General features: G+C 37.7%; 1 protein-coding gene across 1 annotated transcript; it reads left to right on the top strand.

Moving 5' to 3' along the window:
* The first annotated feature begins 1796 nt into the window (after positions 1-1796).
* ilk (integrin-linked kinase) lies at positions 1797-22513 on the top strand. Its single transcript, XM_053516237.1, has 13 exons — positions 1797-1940; positions 6331-6505; positions 11960-12125; positions 12611-12706; positions 17954-18050; positions 18156-18239; positions 18365-18450; positions 18568-18677; positions 18843-18970; positions 19143-19264; positions 20099-20198; positions 20286-20416; positions 20916-22513. Exons 2-13 carry the CDS (start codon positions 6417-6419, stop codon positions 21063-21065), a joined length of 1359 nt encoding a protein of 452 aa, XP_053372212.1. The 5' UTR covers positions 1797-1940; positions 6331-6416; the 3' UTR covers positions 21066-22513.
* Positions 22514-23946: the final 1433 nt, after the last annotated feature.

A 23946-nucleotide genomic window follows, 5' to 3' on the forward strand; every position in this document is an offset into this window, starting at 1 on the left:
ATTAACTTCTATAAAATTTATATTCATAAGTAACTTTGGCTAACTGTTTTGTGTGCTTATTCAACAATATAAAACGTTGAAATTTAAAAATGAATTGGAGGAAGTACTAGGCTTATGAAAAAGAAGTACAAATATTAAACTTTCTTTATTAATGACTGGCTTAAACATGCTTTAAACATGTATTTGGCTACAGGTGGCATATGCATAGCAAAAAATGTGGTAAAGTATGAGTGAAGAACTGCATGCTGCAACCTAGATGCACCAAAGCCTACTTTAATCTAAATGCAAAGCAAAGGCAAATTCCGCATTTACAGTCAAGAACAATTAGTCTATGCGGTTTTCTATGCATTTTAACCATGAATCCACATGCAAACTCTGTGTTAGGTGACTAAAAACTGACTTTTTGGAAAATATCTTCCAGGTTAAAGATATTTAGGAACTCAGTTTTCAGCGATGACATGTGGACAGGAAAAACAGCACTTCTGGCTTGTAAGAGCAGGCTCGCATGCACTGTATATCCTGTTTTTGATGAGCATAATGTAGTCAGTAAAAACGTTTTTTTAGGCCTCTGTCTGGCCAACATAGTTTTACAGTTATGCTTATAATGCAGGCTAATGGTTTGGCATGCTTAGAAGGCATGTATTTGCATTTTCATGTGGACAAAGATTTTTTGAGCAATTTTAAGTCACTTTTGATTAAAAAAAATAAAATAAAATAAAATAATTTTTTTAACCATCTGCCTAGGTTTTTTTGTCCATTCGGCACATCAGCGACGGATACTCTCCAGATATATCTGTCATTTCTGTGGCAGTTAAATAAAGGGTCAGGTTGCCAGCTTGACACCCAATTGTCATTCACACACTACGGGCAATTTGGGAATGCCTGTTAGCTTAACCTGCATGTCTTTGAACTGTGGGAGGAAATTGGAGTACTCAGAGGAAACCCACCAAGCATGGGGGAGAACATGCAAACTTTATACACATAGACCCTGAGGAATCGAACCCTGCCTCTGGAGGTGCAACTTGACAGGGCTAACCACTAAGTCACCATTCCACAATATGCCTATGTAAGTCCCCCAATTCTAGGTCTCTAGGGGTTGGTTGTTAGACAGACAGACAGATTATTGCTCTAGAAGGAACTCAAATTTTGAAAGGAAATTACATAATTCTAGGTCTCAAGGGGACAGTCAGTTTTTTTTGTCTGTTGGTTATTCAGTAGATAGATAGATAGATAGATAGATACTTGATTGATTGACTCAGAAGGAAGTTTCAAATGCATCAAGTTTGTTAGTCAAAGGTGGCAACCTGAGTTCCTACACACCTATAGTGCTTGGTCCTTTAATAAGGAAAAAACTCAAGAGAATATAGTAACATCTTACATTTAGAGACTCAGAGTAAGGTTCAGTTAAAAAAAAACATAAAATAAATGATTTATATTCTTACAAACGAATGTGCTCCTATAACATGAACTCAGTTGTTATTTTTAACAACTATGAAAGCAAAAACAGAAAATATGTTTCTATGTCATTGTAGCATTTAATTAGTTTTTAATGCTGATTAAAAATAAAAAGCCTAGGTTTACACAGAAAAAAGCAACTGGTGGTAGACATGAAGTAAAAAGCTTTGGCTATTTCAGTGAGCGCCTCAGACATGTTTCCTCCATCACACACACACACACACACACGCAGTGATCATCCGTTCAGATAGCTCTGGTCGAGGAGAGCGTGTGAGTGCAGTGTTTCTGAAATTCCTCCCTAGAGGGCACGGTTTTAAGCGGATTCCCAACAGAGGGCGATGCTGTCGTGTTGTTTGAGGGAACGCTTCAGTAGCACAGAAAGGCGGATCCTGCAGGCGAGCTCTCCCACCAGGGTGTGGACAGTGAGGGCTTAGTGTCCGTCACACTGTCCTTGTTCGCTTCAGCCAGAGCTGCCGCTTCAACAGGTAATGACTTTGAATGATATTTCACCTCGACGGAGCCGCGTTCAGACTTTCAGTCTACTTATTCTCGGAGTAACTCGGTGCTTCGGTGTTCTTAGTGAAGCTATGGCGCTGGCTCGCTGCTAACCACCTAGCGCTCTGGGCTACACGGCTAGGGCTTAGTTAGCTCCGAGAGACAACGCTAACACTCATTCAATGTTTGAGCTTCGGTCAGAATGTATGAACTGTTCATGAGCGATTAGTTTAATGTTTTATTTACTTTCACAAGTATACACGCGTTAAATATTTAAGTGAGGAAAGTTGACTTTCCTCCCCTCTTTACTCCAGCTAAAGAAACTATCTGCAGCGCTGACGTCACCAGTCCTGAAAACAGTTCTGAACATAACACAGTGTTTGATTTATAAAAACAACCTGCCTGGATGTGTCCAGCTTTTAAAACGTGAAATATTTTTATTAGTTCTATAATGATACCATATAAATATTTTATAAAAATGTCCACGTTTTTGACTCTTGTTTCCAGATTCTTGTATTTTTCATTACCTTATATGAGTGCATGTAGAGGTGGGCTTGTTGTGACGTCATTATGCTGGATTCCTACCTCACTAGTCTCACTTTCAGTTAGATTCCACTGTGGCCCTTAAAACACATTTTAGCCATTTTTGTTTTGCTGTTTCTGGGATTTTTTTTTTGTATCTGTAAAGATGTATAGATTTTGCAGTATAGAGTGACATATTCTTATTTCAGCACAACCTAGGCAGTGTGATGAACTGAATATTAGTTTATTGTAAAAAACTGTCCAAGCATGACTAAGCAAAAAAAAAAGGGTAACATAATCACATGTTGTTTTCAGTTGTTTTATGACAAAACAATGCTCAAGAGTGTGCATTTTTGCTAATTTAATGCCTATATTTCGGTAGTGGTAAAACTTGCACTATATAAGTCATAATAACTTTTATTCTACCCAACATATCCAATAACCCAAATCAACAATTTGATGTGCCCATTAACACGCACTTCTGTGTTGTTGTTCTATTGATTTTCAGCTGCTCCCATCGAGGGGTCGCCACAGCGAACCCTTTTGTTTGATCTCTTTTAGCGTTTAATCTGTTATTAACTTATGCAGACTTTTACAGAAGGTGTAAATAGACGTCCATAGTTGTATTAAAAATGTGTGCACCAAAATGTTTTGCATGTTTGAACAAGTAAGATTCAGCTGTTAATACATTATTAGTACTTAGTTGGTTTTTCTCGAGCGGTTTTAAGAGCAACAGTTTGCCTAGAAACAAAATAAGATTTTGTAACACACTAAATAATTCTTTTATAATTTGCTTTATATTAAGTTATAGGTTTGGTAAAGATATAGGTGGGATTCATCATTCCTATCCATTTGTCTCTTGTCACCCTCAAACAGATCAACAATCATGCCTCCTTGAAACACAGATTTTTTTTTATTATTACAACTTCTAGGCATATGCTTTATGATGGGTGTATTCCAGTTTGAAAGAAAACAAGTAGTCACAACAATGACAACAAATTACAAATTTCAGTTAATAGGTATTATCATAAAGTAATGGGCGTCTGTTTTCTTTCTTTGTGCCTGTAAAGACAAAACAAAGTTTTCGTAACATTGAGGATGTTTTGAATTGAGTAGGTTGTAGGCCTTTCTGCACTACTGCTTCCTTTATCAATGACATGGAAAAATCTAACTGTAAATGCTAGAATTTGACATTTCCTATTTGTTCTTGATAAAGATGTGTCTGTGGTCAGTTTCATGATTTATTACTATTGTGAATACGGCAAAATTACTTTTACTTACCCTTGCATACGACTGAGCAAAAAGCTACTTAGGTGGCCTATTTTGGAATATCCTAAAGTGAAGTATCAAGGATACTTATTGTATTCTAAGCTATCCACCTGAAACCACTTGCAAATTAATACATCTACTTAAAATATAACCATTTTATATTGTTGCGCTGTGGCCTTGCAACCTCCAGAATCGAGGGTTTGTTTACGCCTTAGGTCTGTGTGAGGAGTTTGCACCATGCTTGGTGGGTTTCCTCTGGGTACTTCGGTTTCCTTTCATAGTCCAAAGACATAACATGCATAAGATTACATAGCAAGATCATGCTAATTGTCATTTTGCAACTCTGTACAAGATAAGCAGTATAGAAGATGAATGAAAATTCCAAGCTTACATTTTTGTAGCATCATTGCCAACTTGGTTTCATTTGCCTAATAGTTGCTGATAGTGATGCTGTTTAGAATTTATCTCCACTTTAAGAGAGTGATGCCTCAGCTCTTTAGTCCTTTATTCTGTCTCTCACTTTTTCATCTAGTCTCAATAAATTAGGTTCCAAAGTTTCATCTTTCACATGAATGCATTAATACTACCGGCAACACTGTTATGTTTATCATCTCTACATAGATTAATAATTATTCAAGCCAAGTCTCTGCTGTAACTCGTAAACGTTAACTGAGGTAAAAGTTATCTTGGAACCAGTAACCAAGACGTAAACTGGTACGGTGAAAAAAGAATATGATCACAAATCCATATCTGTCTGTTATGGAAAAGTTTTCTAATAAAATAACATTAAATTATTGATTTTTAGTCGAGGATCAATTGGTTTCTTGTGCATTTCAAGCAAAAGGTTATGAAAAATGACGATTGATATATTATTTTTTTTATTTAAAAACTCCTAAAGCAAAGTAAAAGTAAAGCTTCCTAAAGAAGTAAAGCACCAGTGAGAGAAAATGTTAACATGAAGAGCATAATATGCAAAATCCATTTTAAGGAGTATGTGTACAATGGTAAATACTAGTTGGCCTCAGTCACAATGTACTTCCTGCTTTAACAGCTGTGTCATGTATGCAACGTTAATATATTTGGTAATAGAATTTATGTGTAATGTACTCTGGGTGTAGTAATAGTGAATGGTGGTGAGATTGAGCATTAAACTCAACAAGTGTTAAAAGCTTCGTACTGTTCAGTTAAGGTGATAATTACTTTATCAATTGGTTTACTTATTATTAATTAATATACTACCACCACAAGTATATTCCAGACCCGTGGGGCAAAGACTCAACTGTCACTTGGTCCCTCACAGCCCAGGGTTTTCACATACTACACAATGAGCATTATTATTAATAATTTAAATTATTTTATAGTAAATCAATAATCATTTGCCATAATTACTTCTCAGTGAATAGTATGTATTTATGAATACCCATTTGCAATATTTACTTCTCAGTATGTAGTATGTATGTATGAATAACCATCTGCCAAATTTACTTCCTCAGTGTCTAGTATGTATGTAAAAATAATCATTTGCCATATTTACTTCTCAGTGTGCTGTATGTAAAAAAAGACCATCTGACAGTTGAGTTTTTACCCCACAGGTCTGGAACATACTTGCGGTGGTAGCCCTCAGGTTTACCACTGCATGCAATAGACAACCATTTTTTATGTTTTAGTACATGTATATAGCTCAGGATTGTGCAGTATAGAGTGACACATCCTTTTTTTCAACCTAGTTAATATGATGCACTGAATTTTATTTCACTTAAACCAACTCACCAAAAATGGGTCACATAGACAAAGAAATACCACAGTGTCATAGGATCACGTGTTTCTATGGTTGTTTTTGGTTGGTCCTGTGACCAATAATAATATTTACGTTTTGTGAGTTCTACATTTTTGTGCCATCTTTCCCATATTCCGAGAGCAGTAAAATGTATAAGGTTTAAAAGTAGTGGTTCTTCGTGACTCATCAGAAAACCCAAATGCACAGTTTGTTGCCTGAAATCTGTTTGTTTTGTATTTTTAAATCGGTCATTGACCGACAGTATGCCCTGTGTTGTCGACGCAGATTCTTTTTGAGTGAGTTTTATGGATTAATTGTCCTGAATTTATTAAAGAAGAGGCTATTCACCATGTGAAACTATGTTCCTCTGCAGAGGTTGTGTGACCTACAGTACGCCCATATTATTCTTTATACGGCAGCTAGCCTCTCGTTACACCACAATCACGCTACCGCTTCTGTACCTGTTTATTCTGTTAGCAGTTACAGTCTATACTTTTCTGTACAGTGCGTATTCTAAATTATCTTTTATTAATTTTTGTTGTTCTTTAAAGCTGTTTTGTAACAATGACAAATGTGTTCGAAGCATTATTGAAATAAAATTTTATTGAATTGTAAATATTTTACCATATTGTCAGCGTAGGAATCATGCAAACTGAAATCTCTTCGAATTGTTCATTGCCTTTCTCATCACACGTGATAAAACATTATTATTTAAAAACATCTTGCCATGTTTTTAAAATGGATAACTGCCATAATATTGTCCCCTCATCATGTTATTCCTCACTAATGTGAACATAACCTGTGTTTTCTAGGTAGCACTGCATCACACCCCTGTCCCAGGCCACTCCTGGTAGGGGACGAAGGATTCCACTAGCCTGAGAAGTCAGAAAGTTTCACAATGGACGACATCTTCACTCAGTGCAGAGAGGGTAACGCTGTAGCCGTCCGCCTCTGGCTGGACAACACGGAGAACGACCTTAACCAGGGGTAATTACTCTTCCAGAAACATCTGAAATACGTCCAACCTTTAGTGAAAACCAGCTGAATCACGAAATTGTCCGTAAAAGTTTGTTCAGTTTTAAATAATTTCTTTGTTGTGGTGAGATTTTACCATGCAGCAGGTCTAATAACAAAAGGTCAGACTCTTGATTCTGTAATGTACTGAATCGTCAACAGGCAGGATTTTTCCTCATGGCTTTCACTCAAACTCTTTTAACTCTATTCTATCTCTTGTTCTTGTTGCTTTTTGTATAGTTTGCATTGATTTTTGCTGTGCGTTTCATTTGGTCGTATTTTTCTGGTCCTTAAATCGGTATAGTATATTCTCTGTTTGTAGGATGTTGTGTAAGCTAGTATAATGGGAATTTTTATGATTCACGTTGAAAGAGCCATTATTTGAACGAGGTGGTACTAGACTGCAGTTCACTCTCTCCTGGAGGGTGCTGGCGATGGTCCACAGGTTTTAGAGGAACTTTTGATTGCTGGATAATAGTGTGTGGTAAGGTTGCCAATGTTTTTCCTCTCGCATTCTTCCTCTTAGCAAGTAAACACTACAAACCTTTACTGACAGTTAAGTTGTTTTCCACTAGAGATGTGCAGTGCAGTCGGTGTAGGCTTCGTCAGAAAGGTGACACAGTGGAAAAAAAGCTGTGCACATGCTTGAGAGGAGAAATGAAAGTGTGTCCCTATATGGTGCAAAGATATACAACATTTATCCATGACTCCACTCTAGACAGCATTTCCAGCCAAGCGACCAGAGCTGCATCGAAATAGGTAGTGAAATCATTTTCTGTGCTTAATCCAAGAATACTTGAAGCAGATCACTTTCATTCAGTTCATATTTATGCAGACATCTGGGCAAAAGTTTATTCCGATTTTAGCTCTGCAAGTTGTGTTGCCAAAAGAAATGTTTTTAGAACCTATGCTAGCCGAGGGAAATTTGAATATGATAAAATAATTAAAATAAAGTAAGTTGAGGAAAGAGATAGTAACACTCCCAGCGGGGACTTATAACATGCTTGAGCATTGTCCTTGTCTGATGGGTGGATCACAAGCATCTGCATGTTTGTAACAGGCAACACTTCTGTGTTTGTAATTTGGACACCGTCACGTGACTAGAGTCGAGAAAATCGTCACATCCGCTGTAGATTCTATCTAGGCATTTCCTGGACGCCTGAAACAGTTAGTCACTGAGGCAACTAAGCAATCAAGCCGGTCTTAATGCTCCTCTGAAACAGACTGATGAAGAATCACTATAATGATAAGACTTGGCATACTTTTCTTTTCAGTGATGGTCATTATTGTAGTGTGACTAATGTAAGGGATGTGTCATATTACATGTAGTTTCTAGTATTATACTGACTCAGAGGTAGGAGGGGAAAGAAAGAGGCAGACTGCTTAGGAATGGCTGGGGTAAATAGTTTCCATACTATGAGCTCACTAACCAGAGCATTCTGACTTGAGCCATACCAGTGCAGTTCTCTCCTTCTCTCTCTCCCTTTCTTCCCCCACCCTCTCCCCCCCTCTCTCCCTTGCTCTTTTGCTCTCCCTCTCTCTCTCTCTCTCTCTCTCTCTGCCCCATCCCTCTCTCTCTCTGCCCCATCCCTCTCTCTCTCTCTCCGCTATCCCTCTCTCCGCCTCTCTCTCTCTCCCTACCTCTCTCTTTCTCCCTCTCTCTCTCTGTCTGTGTTTGAGCAGCATTTAGTCACTTGTGTCTGACAGAGCTTATAATGAAATTTATTTGGAAAATATTATAAAATATAGGCGGGAATCTCTTATGAGACGTATAAAGTAAATTTTCAGCTTTTTGAGGGCTGTAGAAGGCATTTCGATGTCATGACCCTATGCTGTTGTAGGAGGGGACAGGAAATGGCAAAACAGCGAGGCTGCATAAATGACCATAAGAGCTTAAAGATTTCAGTTATAGGCTGATCTTATCTGAGAGTAAGCAGTAGTAAGTTTGAGGACAGGTTTTTTTTGTTTTGTTTTTTTCCTCTTCTAAAATCCTGAAGAAGATTACTGTAATTAGCCTTACACTGATTGGTTCAAGGATTTTCCCATCGAGTTCTCTTAAGTTTAAACTAGCTACACATCTTGTGGTTGGCATTCAGGAAAATAACTTTGGTCAGAAGACCTCTGTATACTAACACATCACCTAAATTGATTCCATGAAAGCTGTATAGAAGCAGCGAAAAAGTAACAGAATGTCTCCATTTGACGTTTATATGCATTGAATTAACAGACTGAAAATAGCTTGGCCTTCTCTCATATCCTCTTTTGTATTTAATGAAAAATGTTGCTTAAATTCTTCCTTTTAGGGTTGTATGATAATACTATATACTGTGGATTTTTAAATAAAAAAGAATTGTGTGTTGAAAAATCTGATATTTTTTGTATCAAGTTTTCCAGTCTTGGAAAAGTCTTGAGATTTTTGAAAGCAAATAGTATTTAGTGTGTTGTGTATGAAAAAGTATGAATGTTTGTGTGTGCACAGGTGAGTGTGGGTCTATCAGTGAGATGGTGTTAAACTTCTGTCCGGTAGAACTATTGTAGACTGTTGACTCTTGGGTGCTAAAAGAGAAATAAGCACGCAACCCTCCTCAGGCTGCATTTTTACATGGCGTGTTTCCTCAAAGCAGGTTAATCTAAAGCCACACTAAGGTTTAAGGGGCGTGACTTTTACACATTTACCGGTAACTCTAACATCAAAAGCGCAAGCTACTACGCAAGCATAAAAAGCAGCTTTGTGCAAACTGACAATCTGAAATAAACATGGGTGTAGTGCTACTGAAAGGCACTGGAACCACACTCCCAGTGAAGTAATAATATCCGCATAATCCAGTTGAAATTTATATAAAAATAGTAAATTGAAGCATCCTCTATGACACAGGTAGAGGTTTACCCTTATCTGGAGCAATTTACATTTATCTCATTTGTACATCAGAGTAATGTTGTCACAATACAAGATTTTTAATATTGATAATGTCTATTTTTGTTAATGAGAGGAAGTAGACTTCTATAGTTGAAAAAAAAGATAATGATTAAATGTGTTATAGCGAAGACTCTAATTCATTTTTAAGATAATGTACCTGGAAAACATTTTGATAAGACTGATTAGACACATAATCTAGGAGTAGGTTATTTCATTGACTGCTGTAATCATCTCTGATCCATTGATATTATTTGTTAGCAGAAACATTTGAAATGATGCATATCAGCACCTAGGATAAAAATGACCTCTAACTGAAAGTAAATGTACCGGATGATCTATGTCATGCAGTAACAAGTGGTCAGAGGAGACCTGCCTGTCTTACTTGGAATACCAGGTGTAAACAGGGCCAAATGTTTGCTTGCCACAGTGGTGACTTGTGAACGTATCTGTCAATGCCGTAATTTTTTTTCAGTTTACAGGACAGTCCTGGTGCAGAGTGTAGCTTGTGCTCTCCTGAACCCCACATTAGTCTACAGGGGTCACTAGTCTCATTAAATTAAAAAGGGGAATTTGTTTTATTAATTTAATTTGAAAAAAGGTCAAGTTTGTTAGGTTCGGGCGTATTACCTAATCCAGTAATACTGTTTTCATTTGAAAATGATTATACAGAGATTGTTATATTCATGAAATAACAGATTTTAACAGTTTTGTTTTTTCTGATTTTCCTCTACAGCAGAATGTGTGGTCCACATCTCACATCTTGTCTTGACCCATCATGTCAAGTACTTAACAAACACAGGAAACATATTTAGCTATTGTTGACTGAAAAAACTAAACCCAGGCACTTAACAGTAGTATAAAAATGAATACAGATTAGAACAACTTCAGTTGATTTACAAGTATTAGAATGGAAATAAAATCAAATTTGTCAATCATTAGGTTGTGACCTAAATGGCTGTTAGGGTTTAGGTTCTGTTTCGCTTGTTTAAACTGATGTCTTTAGGGCCTGTAATAGTCTTGCATAGTTTTGCCCAAACTAATATTTGTGCGGCCTGTCAGTTGGTTGTTCTTTTACACCCTCGGGATGGGTGTTAATGATGTACGCCTTTAGGACTTCACATCCTTACAAGGACAAGTGAGTGTCTTTCAAGGAAACGCACACCACCCACGCATTCTAAAAAGGCAAGGGAGGGATGGACAGCAGTATAATTTCCCCTTATAATCTTCCCTTCTTGCTTCACTAATTCTCCCTGTTCATTCGGCGATAGTGTCAGTCTATACTCTTAGGAGTTGTTTCTGGAAGCTTTGTGATAATGAACCACTTCTGCTGTGGTGATGAATATCTGTTTTGCAGAAGGAAACCAGATAGAAGTTTAAAAAAAAAAAAAACACAACACTTTCTATGTCTTGTTGCTTGTGTAACATTTGTTTTAACAAACATTCTTTAAACCACATTCTTGCAGTTTTGAAAGGTTTGCTCAGAACCTTTGTTCTTTTTAATCAATCTGTCTAGGATTCCATTCTTAAATGGAAGCCGTCCAGAGACCTTTAAACTCTTGCTCGTTCCAGCCACCAGTTTTGTATGTGTGTGGTCAGTGGTCATGTTGTAAAGCAGAATGAGAAACCCTAGCAGCTGTCTTAAGGTTATGTGTCCTCAAGAGAAGAGGAAACTCTTTCCATCCAAATTGCTTCTTGGATAAAATTACTGTTGAACTACTACCGTGGAGTCCTCTGAGTAATTAAGAAGGATTTTAATTGCTTCTGGCAGTTTGTAAAATTTATTCTTGCGCTATTCATTAGCAGATGTAATTAGCCCCGCAGTGGTACAGTGTGTGGTACAGTGTGTGGTACAGCCGCAGTGCTGATGTCAGCTTTTACTGTAACATTCCCATCTTTACTCTGACTGTGAAAAAGGAAATGGATGACCAGTGAAGGAATCCTGCATTCAAATATAAATAAAGCCTGGTGTTGAGTTAGGAAGCGTGTCACCCACCGATGGGGGAGGGAGGATGCGGTGCAGACAGCAGAGGGCCAGTTAACTGCTGTTTATATTTAACCCGACAGGGCAGGCTTATAGACTGACAGCTGAGACTAGGATCACCCGCTATGTGTGTAGAGAGAGAGGACGCCAGAGCTGTCTGTGGCCAGTGGTTGTGTTTTTGGCCTCCAAAAATGACCAGTGCTATGAACAGTTTATAAAGAGATTATTTCCCATACATGCAAATGAATCTGTTACATAACTTGGTCAGACTTTTGTAGTGTGTAGGACACAAGTAGTCCTGGTTGTGATGTGAAGTAGCTTGAATGTGTGTGTTTACCAAAGCAGTTAATGCAGCATTAAAGTACTGGATATAAAAAGCTGCACAGTACGGCGATATTAAAATAAAAAAAGTCTAATGTATATTATATATTTTTTGTTGTTGCTGTCAGGGCACAAAGTGACCTAAAGCCTGAACTGTTACTGATTTTATCCGACTTTAAGGTTTGTTTGTTGTTGTTTTTTGCCTCAGAGATGATCACGGATTCAGTCCGCTGCACTGGGCGTGTCGGGAGGGCCGCTCCAACGTGGTGGACATGCTAATTATGAGAGGAGCCCGCATCAATGTGATGAACCGAGGAGACGACACACCGCTCCACCTGGCTGCTAGCCACGGACACCGCGACATTCTGGGCAAGGTTTGCAGGATCAGTATGCATGTGCACAAGCCTGTATAAGGTAGTCTAGCATGATTCGGGCAAAGTGTTAAAGTTTGCATTCCCACGCACACCCAGACATATACACAAACACACACACACACACACACACACACACACACTGCAAGTGCGGACATAAACATACCATATCTGGTAGTTTCATTCGTTGTGAGTTATAAATAAAGTACCTGATAAAAACCAACCACAAACTTTCTGTGCAATACACACGCCTGTTGAGTTTTGTGTTAAAATATTAGAATTTTTCCTGAAATATTACTGTTGTGACCAATGCAATTTAACCTCATTATGGAAAAGGAAAAAAAATTAAAAAATTGTGTAAAAGCTGTTTATTTTGTAAAACATTAACTTCTAGATGCTTTAAAGCCATATTTTTGGCTGTTTTGAATCTTATTGTTTTTATAGTGTACAGAATGATGTGTTGTGTGTTTTATACTATTTTTGTTTAGCTAATCCAGTGCAAAGCAGACACCAATGCATCCAACGAACACGGCAACACCCCCCTCCACTACGCCTGCTTCTGGGGCCATGACTTGGTTGCTGAGGTGAGTTTACGCCTCCCTCTGTTGGACATAAGATAGAACAATGTAGGGCACAGGCATGTGGATCTACAGGCACACAGTGTTCTCATGTTACCCCCTGAGCTGAAAAATGTGTTTTTAATCGAACCCAAGATTTCTTTAAATCATATGTACCCCGCCTTTATACTGTCAGTGGCCACTTAACTGGGTACACCTACTGTACCTTCTATATCGCTGTTGCGCAATATGTGGACCATGAAGGTAATAATTGTGAGTTTTTTTACAATAAATAATAAGAATGTTATATACATTAATGTAAACAGTATAAATATGCTGAAGATGCTGCGATTTCCTTTGTGAGTGTCAAGAATGGACAGGATTTAGAATGAGTATGTTAGAGGCACAGTGCTGGTAGGAAAAGGAAGATCAGAATGGTCAGATTGAGATGGTTTGGAGATGTAAAAAGGAGGAAAGAGGGGTGTATCAGACGGATAATGTTAGAGATGGAGCTGCCAGGCAGGAGGAGAAGAAGAGGAAGGAACAAGAGGAGGTTTATGTATGTGGTCAGGGAGGATGCATGAGGTTGGAGTGACAAAGAGAAGATGTGGTGGACAGTTAGATGGAGACAAAGAGTCCATTTAGGTGACCACCTTCTGCTTTCGACTACTCCAATCTGGAGAAGAAGAGTTTGGATTGGGTGGGCTGCAGAAGAGTTTCAGATTTAAAATTAGGATGTTTGTAAATGGATGCTCTGTGTGATTATTCTTTTTTTTGTCCCAGCCATGTCATTATTATACATGATGCAAACCCATGAAGCACATTGTTTTAAAAGTATGCAAGTTTATAAGGACAGTTTTGGTGCAAAACAATTAGCTTAATCTTGCGCTTACAGTCTATCTCTAATTGTCACTTTTATAGATTATAACTGCATAAGTATAGCTGAATTTTTATAAGTACATAGTTTATGTGTGAAATTTTATGTGTTAACCCTTTAATACACTTAACATCTGATGCTGTTATCACTTGAGAGGGACTACCATAAGACCATAATTGGTCAGGTATTTTCAGGACATATTTTGTGTTAACTGTTTGCTACCACATCATGGATTGAGACATTATGGTAAATGGGCTTGTATACTTTAGTGATCCTAGTGCTACAGTACCAGTCAAAAGTCTGGACATGGCTTCTACTTTAACCAATTTTTGTGATTTTAAATTTTTTCTACATTCGTGGCCAAAAGTTTTGAGAATTACATAAATATTGGAAATTGGAAAAGTTGCTGCTTAAGTTTTTGTAATAGCAATTTGCATATACTCCAGAATGTTATGAAGAGTGATCAGGTGAATTGCATAGTCCTACTTTGCCATGAAAATGTACTTAATCCCCAAAAAACCTTTCCACTGCATTTCATTGCTGTTATTAAAGGACCTGCTGAGATCATTTCAGTAATCGTCTTGTTAACTCAGGTGAGAATGTTGACGAGCACAAGGCTGGAGATCATTATGTCATGCTGATTGGGTTAGAATGGCAGACTTGACATGTTAAAAGGAGGGTGATGCTTAAAATCATTATTCTTCCATTGTTAACCATGGTGACCTGCAAAGTAACGCGTGCAGCCATCATTGAGTTGCATAAAAAAGGCTTCACCACCATTCACGTGTGGGGTTGCTTCTACTCAAGGGAGTGGGCTCACTCACAATTTTGCCCAAAAACACAGCCATGAATAAAGAATGGTACCAAAACACCCTCCAACAGCAACTTCTTCCAACAATCCAACAACAGTTTGATGAAGAACAATGCATTTTTCAGCATGATGGAGCACCGTACCATAAGGCAAAAGTGATAACTAAGTGGCTCGGGGACCAAATGTTGAAATTTTGGGTCCATGGCCTGGAAACTCCCTAGATCTTAATCCCATTGAGAACTTGATGGTCAATCCTCAAGAGGCGGGTGGACAAACAAAAACCCACTAATTCTGACAAACTCCAAGAAGTGATTATGAAAGAATGGGTTGCTATCAGTCAGGATTTGGCCCAGAAGTTGATTGAGAGCATGCCCAGTCGAATTGCAAAGGTCCTGAAAAAGAAAGGCCAACACTGCAAATGCTGACTCTTTGCATAAATGTCATGTAATTGTCGATAAAAGCCTTTAAAATGTATGAAGTGCTTGTAATTATATTTCAGTACATCACAGAAACAACTGAAACAAAGATCTAAAAGCAGTTTAGCAGCAAACTTTGTGAAAACTAATATTTGTGTCATTCTCAAAACTTTTGGCCACGAGTGTACATTTGTAAAATGATTACTAAGGTATCCAAAATGTGCAATAATCTTCTTGGAACAGTTGATATTGAGATGTCTCTCCTACTTAGACTCTGTGAAGCCCTTATAATGACTCTAATCTGAGGTGAGACTGGTAACTCTAAATTAATTTCTGAAGCTACAGGTATATTTTGTTTTTGCTTTCTTGGGATGATCTTTATGAGAGCCAGTTTCATCATAGTGCTTGTTGGGTTTTAAAAAATGCACTTGACAATACTGTTTCTGTAAGAACTATTCCAGAACATCTAAATGCTGTTCTTACTTAATTACATACTTCCATATGTGTTATTCCATAGGTTTGAAATGTACAGTATTGTTCTAGAAAAAAAATTACTAAACAAAAACCATTGACTTAGAAAATGTGTTCAAACTTTTAATTGTAATTTATGTCACTGGTGATCCAAGAAGACAAGTAACCATTTAGGATTTGTAACCATTTAGAATAAGTAGGATCGGGATCAGGTGCAATGCAAGTCAAGCAGACTAAGCCTTTGTATTGGAAACTGGCATACAAAGAGAATGTGTGTGTCTCCTTTTAAAATTTGCTTTAGGAAATGTATCCATCTGTACTGCAAAGCATCATCCAGTGACTTCTGAACCATTTCGCTGAATCTGCACAGATATAATAGACTCATTACTCTTTAGAATACATCCTGTTGCCAACACATTATCAAGCTGAAACTAATCTCACTGGCAGCCACAAATACCCATGCCACAAGATAAAGTAGTACATTTTGACTCATGACTAGTTGCTTCCTTTTTAGCATTTACATTGTGTTACTTAGTTTGGTCTTTTTCTGATTGGTCTTCTCCTGTTGACTTATGTTATGCCTACCTGCATGTAAAGTGTTTGTAATCTGAACATCTTTTGTAAAATGTTTTTTTTTTCCTCTCCAGATAAAGAGTTATTCTGTTATCTGTAGACAGTTATATTCTGTGTTCTTTCAGACCTTTTGGTGCTCCTGAGTTTAATAGTGCATTCTTTTATTTTAAAGATGTACCAGTACACCAACTGGACACAACTATCTCTTTCCTACGTATTTTTTTTTGTTTGTTTGTTTTTGTTTGTTTTTTTTCTCCTGATTTTTTTGGGCTTATGATGGTAGTATCTGGTAACAGTATCTAGTTTTTGATTCAAACATATTTTGGTTGACAAAATTAATGTTATTCTAGATGTCTGTGTCCAAATATTCATTGACCTGACTGTAAAAGACCAGACGTAAAAAAAAAGGAGAAGCTGTGGCTTGGAGTCAGTGTTTGTGACAGTAACGCTGGAGTGCAGTTGTGCACGTCTGTCATGTGGAAACTTGTTTGGTTCATGGGTGTTTAGAGAAACTATGGAGAAAAACTTTTAGGCGGCCTTAAAGATGTTCGTGGCAAACTACTCAGCTTTTCCCAAAGGGGGTACATGATCATGCTATTCTGTTGTGGAAATGTGTGGGAGTGTTGACATCTACTGATGATATTGTTAAGTGATAAAAGGAGCAATTTAAGGATATTCTTAAACCATTACACATATCCCCTTTTAACAAGGTAGTGCTGGTGTTGTAGAGTCCCTTTCTGTCCCTCGTGTTACTATAGTGAATGGAATCCGTCTTAACATTGAAGGAAGGTTGAAGATGTGCAGTTAACATCCCTCTTCAATCTTGTGAGGCTGTGCCTGGCACGCTGGGAGAGTGGTCCCTATTTTTAAAAGTGGTTGTGTTCCAGTTATAGGAGAAATTGCAGTCCTTAGTCTTTTCGGAAAAGCCCATGTCAGAGTTCTGAAGAGGAGACTCCATCCAATAGATCACTGTGGGATTTAGAAAGCATGTAGGTGCTGGCCAGGCAATAGAACAGTGGACCAGCTGTTTGCTGTTGCACAGCTCTGCAAGGGGTTATGGGAGTATGTTAATCATGTCTAAATGTGTTTTGTGGATTCAGGGGAAGGCTTCATGTGTTTGATTTGCACATCTGATTTTTATTTGACCCCAGCCTGAGTCTTGTCCATATTTTTGGCATTAAGTAGAAACCTTTTAATGTTGGTTTCCATTTCATTCAAGGGTGTGTCTCGTCTCCCCTACTGTTTATGGTTTCCCTCAACAGGATGTGAAGAGACGGCCAAGGTTGGATAAATTACGGTGGCCAAGAGGTACTATAACTGTTATTTAAAGATGATATTCTCTTGGTGCCGTCCGAAGTCGGGTATAGATCTGCAAATCCGGGACTATGTTTCTCTCACAGACCAGCATGACATGCTCCCTTAAGTTGAGAGCAGAGACCTTCCTGTTGTTGGAAGAGTTTCAGTACCTTGGGATTGTATTCATGTCTAATGGAAAGAGAGGGCATGAGAATGACACGAATTATGAGGAGTCCCCCATGTCTGCTCCCACTAGAGTAATCAGGCACATCCCGCAGGATGGAAACCTCAGTAGAGAGATTATGACATAGTTGGCTTGGGAACATCTGTAGGTCCCCCAGGAGGAGCTGAAGAACCAGTGTTTATGGATCAACTGGGTTGTCTGAAAGTCTGGGCTGATCTTCCTGCCTTTGTCACCATGACCATCACCAGGAAAAGTTGAATAAATTATGAAATGAATTAATACATTGATTAAACAAATTAATTAATATCTTTTACCATTCATGTGATCAAGTATTGACCCCTTTAAACTTTTACTTTAGCTGTATTTTTTAAATCCTGCTCAGCCCTAATCAACCGGATACACTCATACAAATTTAAGACACACTAACAAGCTACAAGGATATGGCAGTTCCTTCCTACTTAATTGTGTGTTAATGGGGGCTAAAAAGAAATTGGACATAGCAACAGATAGACTACAGTTAGTTACTGTACACGTAATAGTGCACATGTATGTCTGGTTAATTAATTAACTTCCTTCTATATATTTTTGTTTAGTTTTGTTGCACTTGCTATTATTTTAAATACCTCTGTTTTACATTTCGCTTCAGGATCTTGTCAATAATGGTGCTCAGGTGAGCATCTGTAACAAATATGGAGAAACACCAATGGACAAAGCCAAGCCACACCTGCGGGACCATCTGAAAGGTTTGTGACAAACCATTTTAACTCATGACACACTGAAATTCATTTAAATATGAAAGCTCATCATGTACCATGTTAATCACATTAACCTAAACTATGTTTATTTAGAAATGGCTGAGAAGCAAGGACAGAATCTGACCAAAGTTCCCTTTAAGGACACCTTCTGGAAGGGCACAACTCGAACACGGCCACGTAAGCAAAAAAATGTGGAAAATATGTATTTAGGATTTACTGTATGTCCATCTTCTCAAAGTAAGATTTCTAAATCATTGCATTGTTTATTAATGTATTGTTTTGTTTTGTTTTTAAATTTATAGGCAATGGTACACTAAACAAACATGCCGGCATAGATTACAAGCAGCTCTCATTTCTATCCAAGATCAATGAAAATCACTCAGGAGAGGTGAGGCCAGTCCTTAGTTGCAAACATTGCCTAAAGTCAAATAATTGAATATTTTTCTTCAATAATTTTCAATTTCTATGAATTAATTTTCATTTACGTTTACTCTCTTCGTGACAGTTGTGGAAGGGCCGCTGGCAAGGAACAGAAATTGTGGTCAAGGTGCTTCATGTTCGGGACTGGACCACCAGAAAGAGTCGGGATTTTAATGAGGAATACCCCAAACTGAGGTATCTTTTTTAAACAGCCTACTGCATTTCTGTTCTGTTTTATGCCAACACGTTTACTTCAGGCAGGAGCTAGGATGTTAATATTGATACTTGACTTGTATAAAACAATTGTGCTCTTAAATGTTTGTCTTCAAGCTGCTATGTGTGTGTGTCACTATGTTATAGAATTTTCTCCCATCCCAACGTCTTGCCCATGTTGGGTGGGTGTCAGTCACCTCCTGCTCCTCACCCCGTCATCATTACACACTGGATGCCCTATGGTTCCCTTTACAACGTGCTTCATGAGGGCACCAGTGAGTAGAGTTTTATAAACACATTCTGTACACAGACGATCTGACAACCCATAAATGTCTTCTGTTTTTATGAAGTGTCTTTGGTATTTCCTGTATGACATCACAATTCCGCATTGTGATTTTTGTGAAGAAGAAAATTAGAGTTCTAAATAATGTATTGCTTCCTCTTTAGACTTTGTGGTGGATCAGATGCAGGCGGTGAAGTTTGCTCTGGATATTGCCTGCGGGATGGCCTTCCTTCACACACTGGAGCCCATGATCCCACGTCACTATCTCAACAGCAAGAGTGTCATGGTTAGGACAAAACTAAATACGATATGCACCAAAATATACAGTACTGAAACTCGCGCATCTCAGACACGCATATGCATTTGCCGACGGGGTACATATTCCCAGGAGTGAAAAGGAAGTCGTGTTGTGCAGTTGTTGTTGGAATTTGGTCTCTCGGCGGAGGAAGAAGTATTCATAGTCAAGTATTATTTCGGCTTGTATGATATTGGTCGTGAACGGCTTGTTACACCACCTGATAACCTACTTGTGGGATATTAAAGGAGAGTGTGTTGAGTTGTGAAGATCTGCCAGGAACTGTGCGAGCAAATCGTCTCCTTTTGCAGGCTTGTTTTGGGTATCTGCGAGGCGGTGCAAACACACCACGAACACTTACATTACGTATACCGTGGTAAATCAAAACACTAATAATGTGTGTTAGTTTCTTTCAGGAAAAATAAACTCTTAGAGAACAACAATGTAATATTTGTCCACTAAACATTTCATTACTGTATTATTTGGAGCATACTGTTGGGCCTCAACAGCGCTAATATGTTTGTCTAATAAAGTCTGCAATATCCTAAATCAGGAACTATGGAAGCATACAAATAGAAGAAGTGAGTTTGTTTCAGCATCCAGTTCTCATTTTTACGTCTAAATACTTTTTGCCAAAAAGGTCAAAATTATAACACAAGTTCAGTTTCCGGACTCTACTACTACTGTACTGTATATATTTATATTACTGAAACTAGTATGATACCTGACCTTTTTAACTTTCTGAAAAATGTAAGCTAAAGTTAGTTCTTACATCCCAATGCTTTGTTTTAATTACATTTTTTTGTCCTTGATGTGAATGAACAGATAGATGAGGACATGACGGCCAGGATAAGCATGGCAGATGTGAAGTTCTCTTTTCAGTGTCCAGGCAGGATGTATTCTCCAGCATGGATGGCCCCTGAAGGTACCTCGCCATCACTTAGCCATTTATTTATATATTTATTTATTTATTTGTTTTTGTTTGTTTACTGTTTTTATGTGCCCCCACCAGCTCTGCAGAAGAAGCCTGAGGAAATTAACCGCCGTTCTGCAGACATGTGGAGCTTTGCTGTGCTGCTCTGGGAACTGGTCACCAGAGAGGTACCATTTGCTGATCTCTCCAACATGGAGATTGGCATGAAGGTAAGGCCTTATGTGGTATGTTATTTTGTTAGCAAGGAGAAAATGAGCTCTGTTTACAATGCATTAATTGATTAATGCTTATTTTGTTTATTTATAATATTTATTTTGAACATAAATGTTTAAGTAGTGATATCACAAAAAGCTATTTTTAAAGCCTTTGTATTGGCTTCACATTGTTTAACAAAAATTAGATCTTGATTCTTATACAAGATTGACATTTTTGGGATAAAACTTACACAACATGCATACAAATGCAATTTTTATTTTTTTGGTTTTGTTTTGTTTTTTTATGAAGATCAAAAAATTCTATTATGGTTCCCATGAGAGTTCACTGAGCACAAGCAGATTTTTTTCCCCCCTTTAAAAGTTGTCAATGATAGGGAAGAAAATTTGATTCAGTTTCCTGTCTCTTAATATTTATGGTAATCTATGCATGATATGTTTATCTGGAATTTATTTTTCATCCACACCTTACTCTACATCTGCATTTGTCCTGCAGGTGGCACTAGAGGGTCTGCGTCCCACCATCCCGCCTGGCATCTCGCCCCACATTTGCAAACTTATGAGGATCTGCATGAATGAGGATCCTGCCAAGAGGCCAAAATTCGACATGATCGTGCCCATCCTGGAGAAGATGCAAGACAAATAAAGAGTCCTGACTGTTCTCTCTACACTCTCCACTGCAGCTCCCCTGCGCATCAACAACCTTCCCACCTTCTTCATATGCTGACTGCACCAGTATTGCCTTAAGCCCGCCATTCACCAAAGTGCTCTGTGTCACTGCATCCTTTCAGCAATGAAAAGCATGTTTGTACTTTGTACGCAATGGACTGTTGAGTGTTATCCTTGCCATCTCTTGTACTGTTCTTTTGTGATACACAATCAGTTGATAATTGTGTATGTCTGTCTGTAAGTATGTCTGCTCTGTGTAAGGGGTTTATGGAGATAGATATGGAATTATTTAAATGCCTCTTAATAGCCATAAATCAACGTGTCTGTGATGAGGAGCATGTGACACAGTGAATGTACTGTAACAACTCAAATATACCATCTAACCACTAGTCTCTTCATTTCATTGTTCATCATCACTGTCCTTCGTGGGGGCCATATTTAACCATTATTCACTGTGCTCGTGAAGCCGTTCTCGAAACAATCTTGTTTAAGCCTTGCGATGTACGTTTCTTAATCTTTTGTGGCAAACGGAGTATTATGGAGTAACTCCATGCAAGGGAATTATATATGCAATGAATATAAGTATTTGATCTAATGTACCATGTTAGCCTTGTTCACCCCTTTTTAGCAGTCATTTATTAATTTTAATGTTTGAGTGTGCGCAAAAAAAAGGGTTTCCTGCCAAGACTTGTAACATGCAATAGCTAAGGCTGATTTCATGCCTCATTAAGCACCTAGTAACCAAATAGTGAACTGCTCAAAGCATTATGGCGGAATTCTATAATGTATGACTGCGTTTATTTTTTAGCTAGGATTTCCTGTCATTTCTTGTTTTGTTTTGGTCAAGGCCAGGAGAAAAGTAGCGTTTTTCTGCTATGCATGACTTTGCTTTATTTCATTAACTAATGTTTCTATTCTATCTAATCTAATCTTCATTGTCCATGTTGTGTGGTGAAAAGTACCGTTCTAAACAATTTTATACTGTCTGTATACATATGTGTATTTTTCATCTGCTAACCCATGACTGCTTTATGAATCTCTGCCAACACTACATCTATACACTAGCGCCACGTTTTCTGTTTTCATTGTCCAGTGTGAGCTTCTCAGTGTTTAAAAAGAGCCAGAGAGAGAGAAATGATCATAGATTTCCTGTATCACATTTAAATACAGTATATAAGATCAGTAACAGATTTTTTTTTTCTACTCTAGCTTTAAGTAAACCACAGCTCTGGAGGAAGAGATCTTTATCGTTTAAATTATCTCACTAGTTCTTTGATTCCAGCTAATATTTTGAATAAACTTTTGTGGCCATTTGTTTCTTATTTTGAAAATATGGGCTGTTTATATATTTTTTCATGTTAACAGAAGTTTACAACTGAACAGAAAACAAATAAAGAACAAATAAAGTGCTTTGGCCTTGCTTAACCCAATTTGTCTCTGTAATCTGGAAAGTTATGTTTTTAAGAGGGTTTACAGAAAAAAAAATGTAAAGAGTAGCAAAATTGTCCTAATATGGTTAGTTAAAATGTTTTTACTTTGTTTAAAAGAAAAAATCCTGTCATAAACTGCAGTGAGCACAACTGCCATTATTTTCACTGATTTTATGGGAAGGACTACTATTTTTGCTTCTTCTTTCTTTTAAACAACTTTTCCATGACTAGAAAACACAACTGGACTGATTGAGAGAGTTGAATGTAAAGTCAGGTTGGATACAGAAAGGGCGAAAGCCTGCACCCACATGGACCTGCTTTACATTCAACATCTGTCCAGTTGTGTTTTCTGGCCATGGCAGAGCTGAAAAAAAAAGTGGTTTGGATCCTGCTGCAGTCGTTCCCGTGAACTTTCAGCTGATCCTTAAAGAGCACCACATAATTTCGGATGACATGCATCTTCTAACAGATGTCCATTATCTCTGTCTAAAGCATCTTTACAATGAGACCACTGCATTTGTTTAATACATTTTTAATAGGACCTATTTTTGACACAGTATAGTGATGTGTCTTTATGCTTTTGGTTAGTAACCAAGCAGCTTTGTTATTTTGGTTTTAGTGGCTCATATGGAACATGCAGCTTTTAATACAGTGCATTTTTTTGGGTCATATTTAAATGTCCAGATAGCATCGTGCGTCATCGTCAATGTGAGCGTGGATGTGTGAAACTACTGTCCTTTTTTGCGGAATAGGAGGTTGAGATGTGCATGGCCATGTGTATTTTTATCTATAACAAAGCACACTTCCAGGAAAGCGTGTTACTTCCTTTTAGGGTCTAGTATTAGTAGTCACATCTGCTCCAACAAAATCAACCACATTTATTTATAGTGAGTTTTTAAATAAAAGTCACAATTGTAATGTACAGACTGTATATCAGTTAAAATCCAGTGAAATCCTCATAAAATATAAATAATATATATTGTAAAGATTGCATCCAGATATTTCTGTTGATGTATTTGTGGTATTACTTGTCTTATTTTATTTCTGATTGTTTTCTTTCTCAGGTGCATGTTTATGATAAATGGATTCTGGTCATGGAACTAATATTACCTAAATATTAATATTAAACATACGTACTGTAATGCATGTATCACTTGCCTTAAAATCACGAAAAGTACATTAAATGTTTCTAATACTTACAAAACCAAACTACAATTGGGTCACTATAGATAGAGGCGGGATTAAAAGTTTGACTGATTGGACTTAGAGGGACTTTAAGGTTTGGGACAAGTTCAGTGCATTTCAAACTCTTATGTTCTACACATACAGTCACAATGTATTCATATCCTACAGTCTGGTACTGTTACCTCTGGAGCTGCGTGGCTCCAAAAGTTTCCCTTTTCTATATGTGGATTGCACAAGTCATGT

Source organism: Clarias gariepinus, chromosome 17 (assembly GCF_024256425.1).
Source record: "Clarias gariepinus isolate MV-2021 ecotype Netherlands chromosome 17, CGAR_prim_01v2, whole genome shotgun sequence".
Taxonomy (NCBI): Eukaryota; Metazoa; Chordata; class Actinopteri; order Siluriformes; family Clariidae; genus Clarias; species Clarias gariepinus.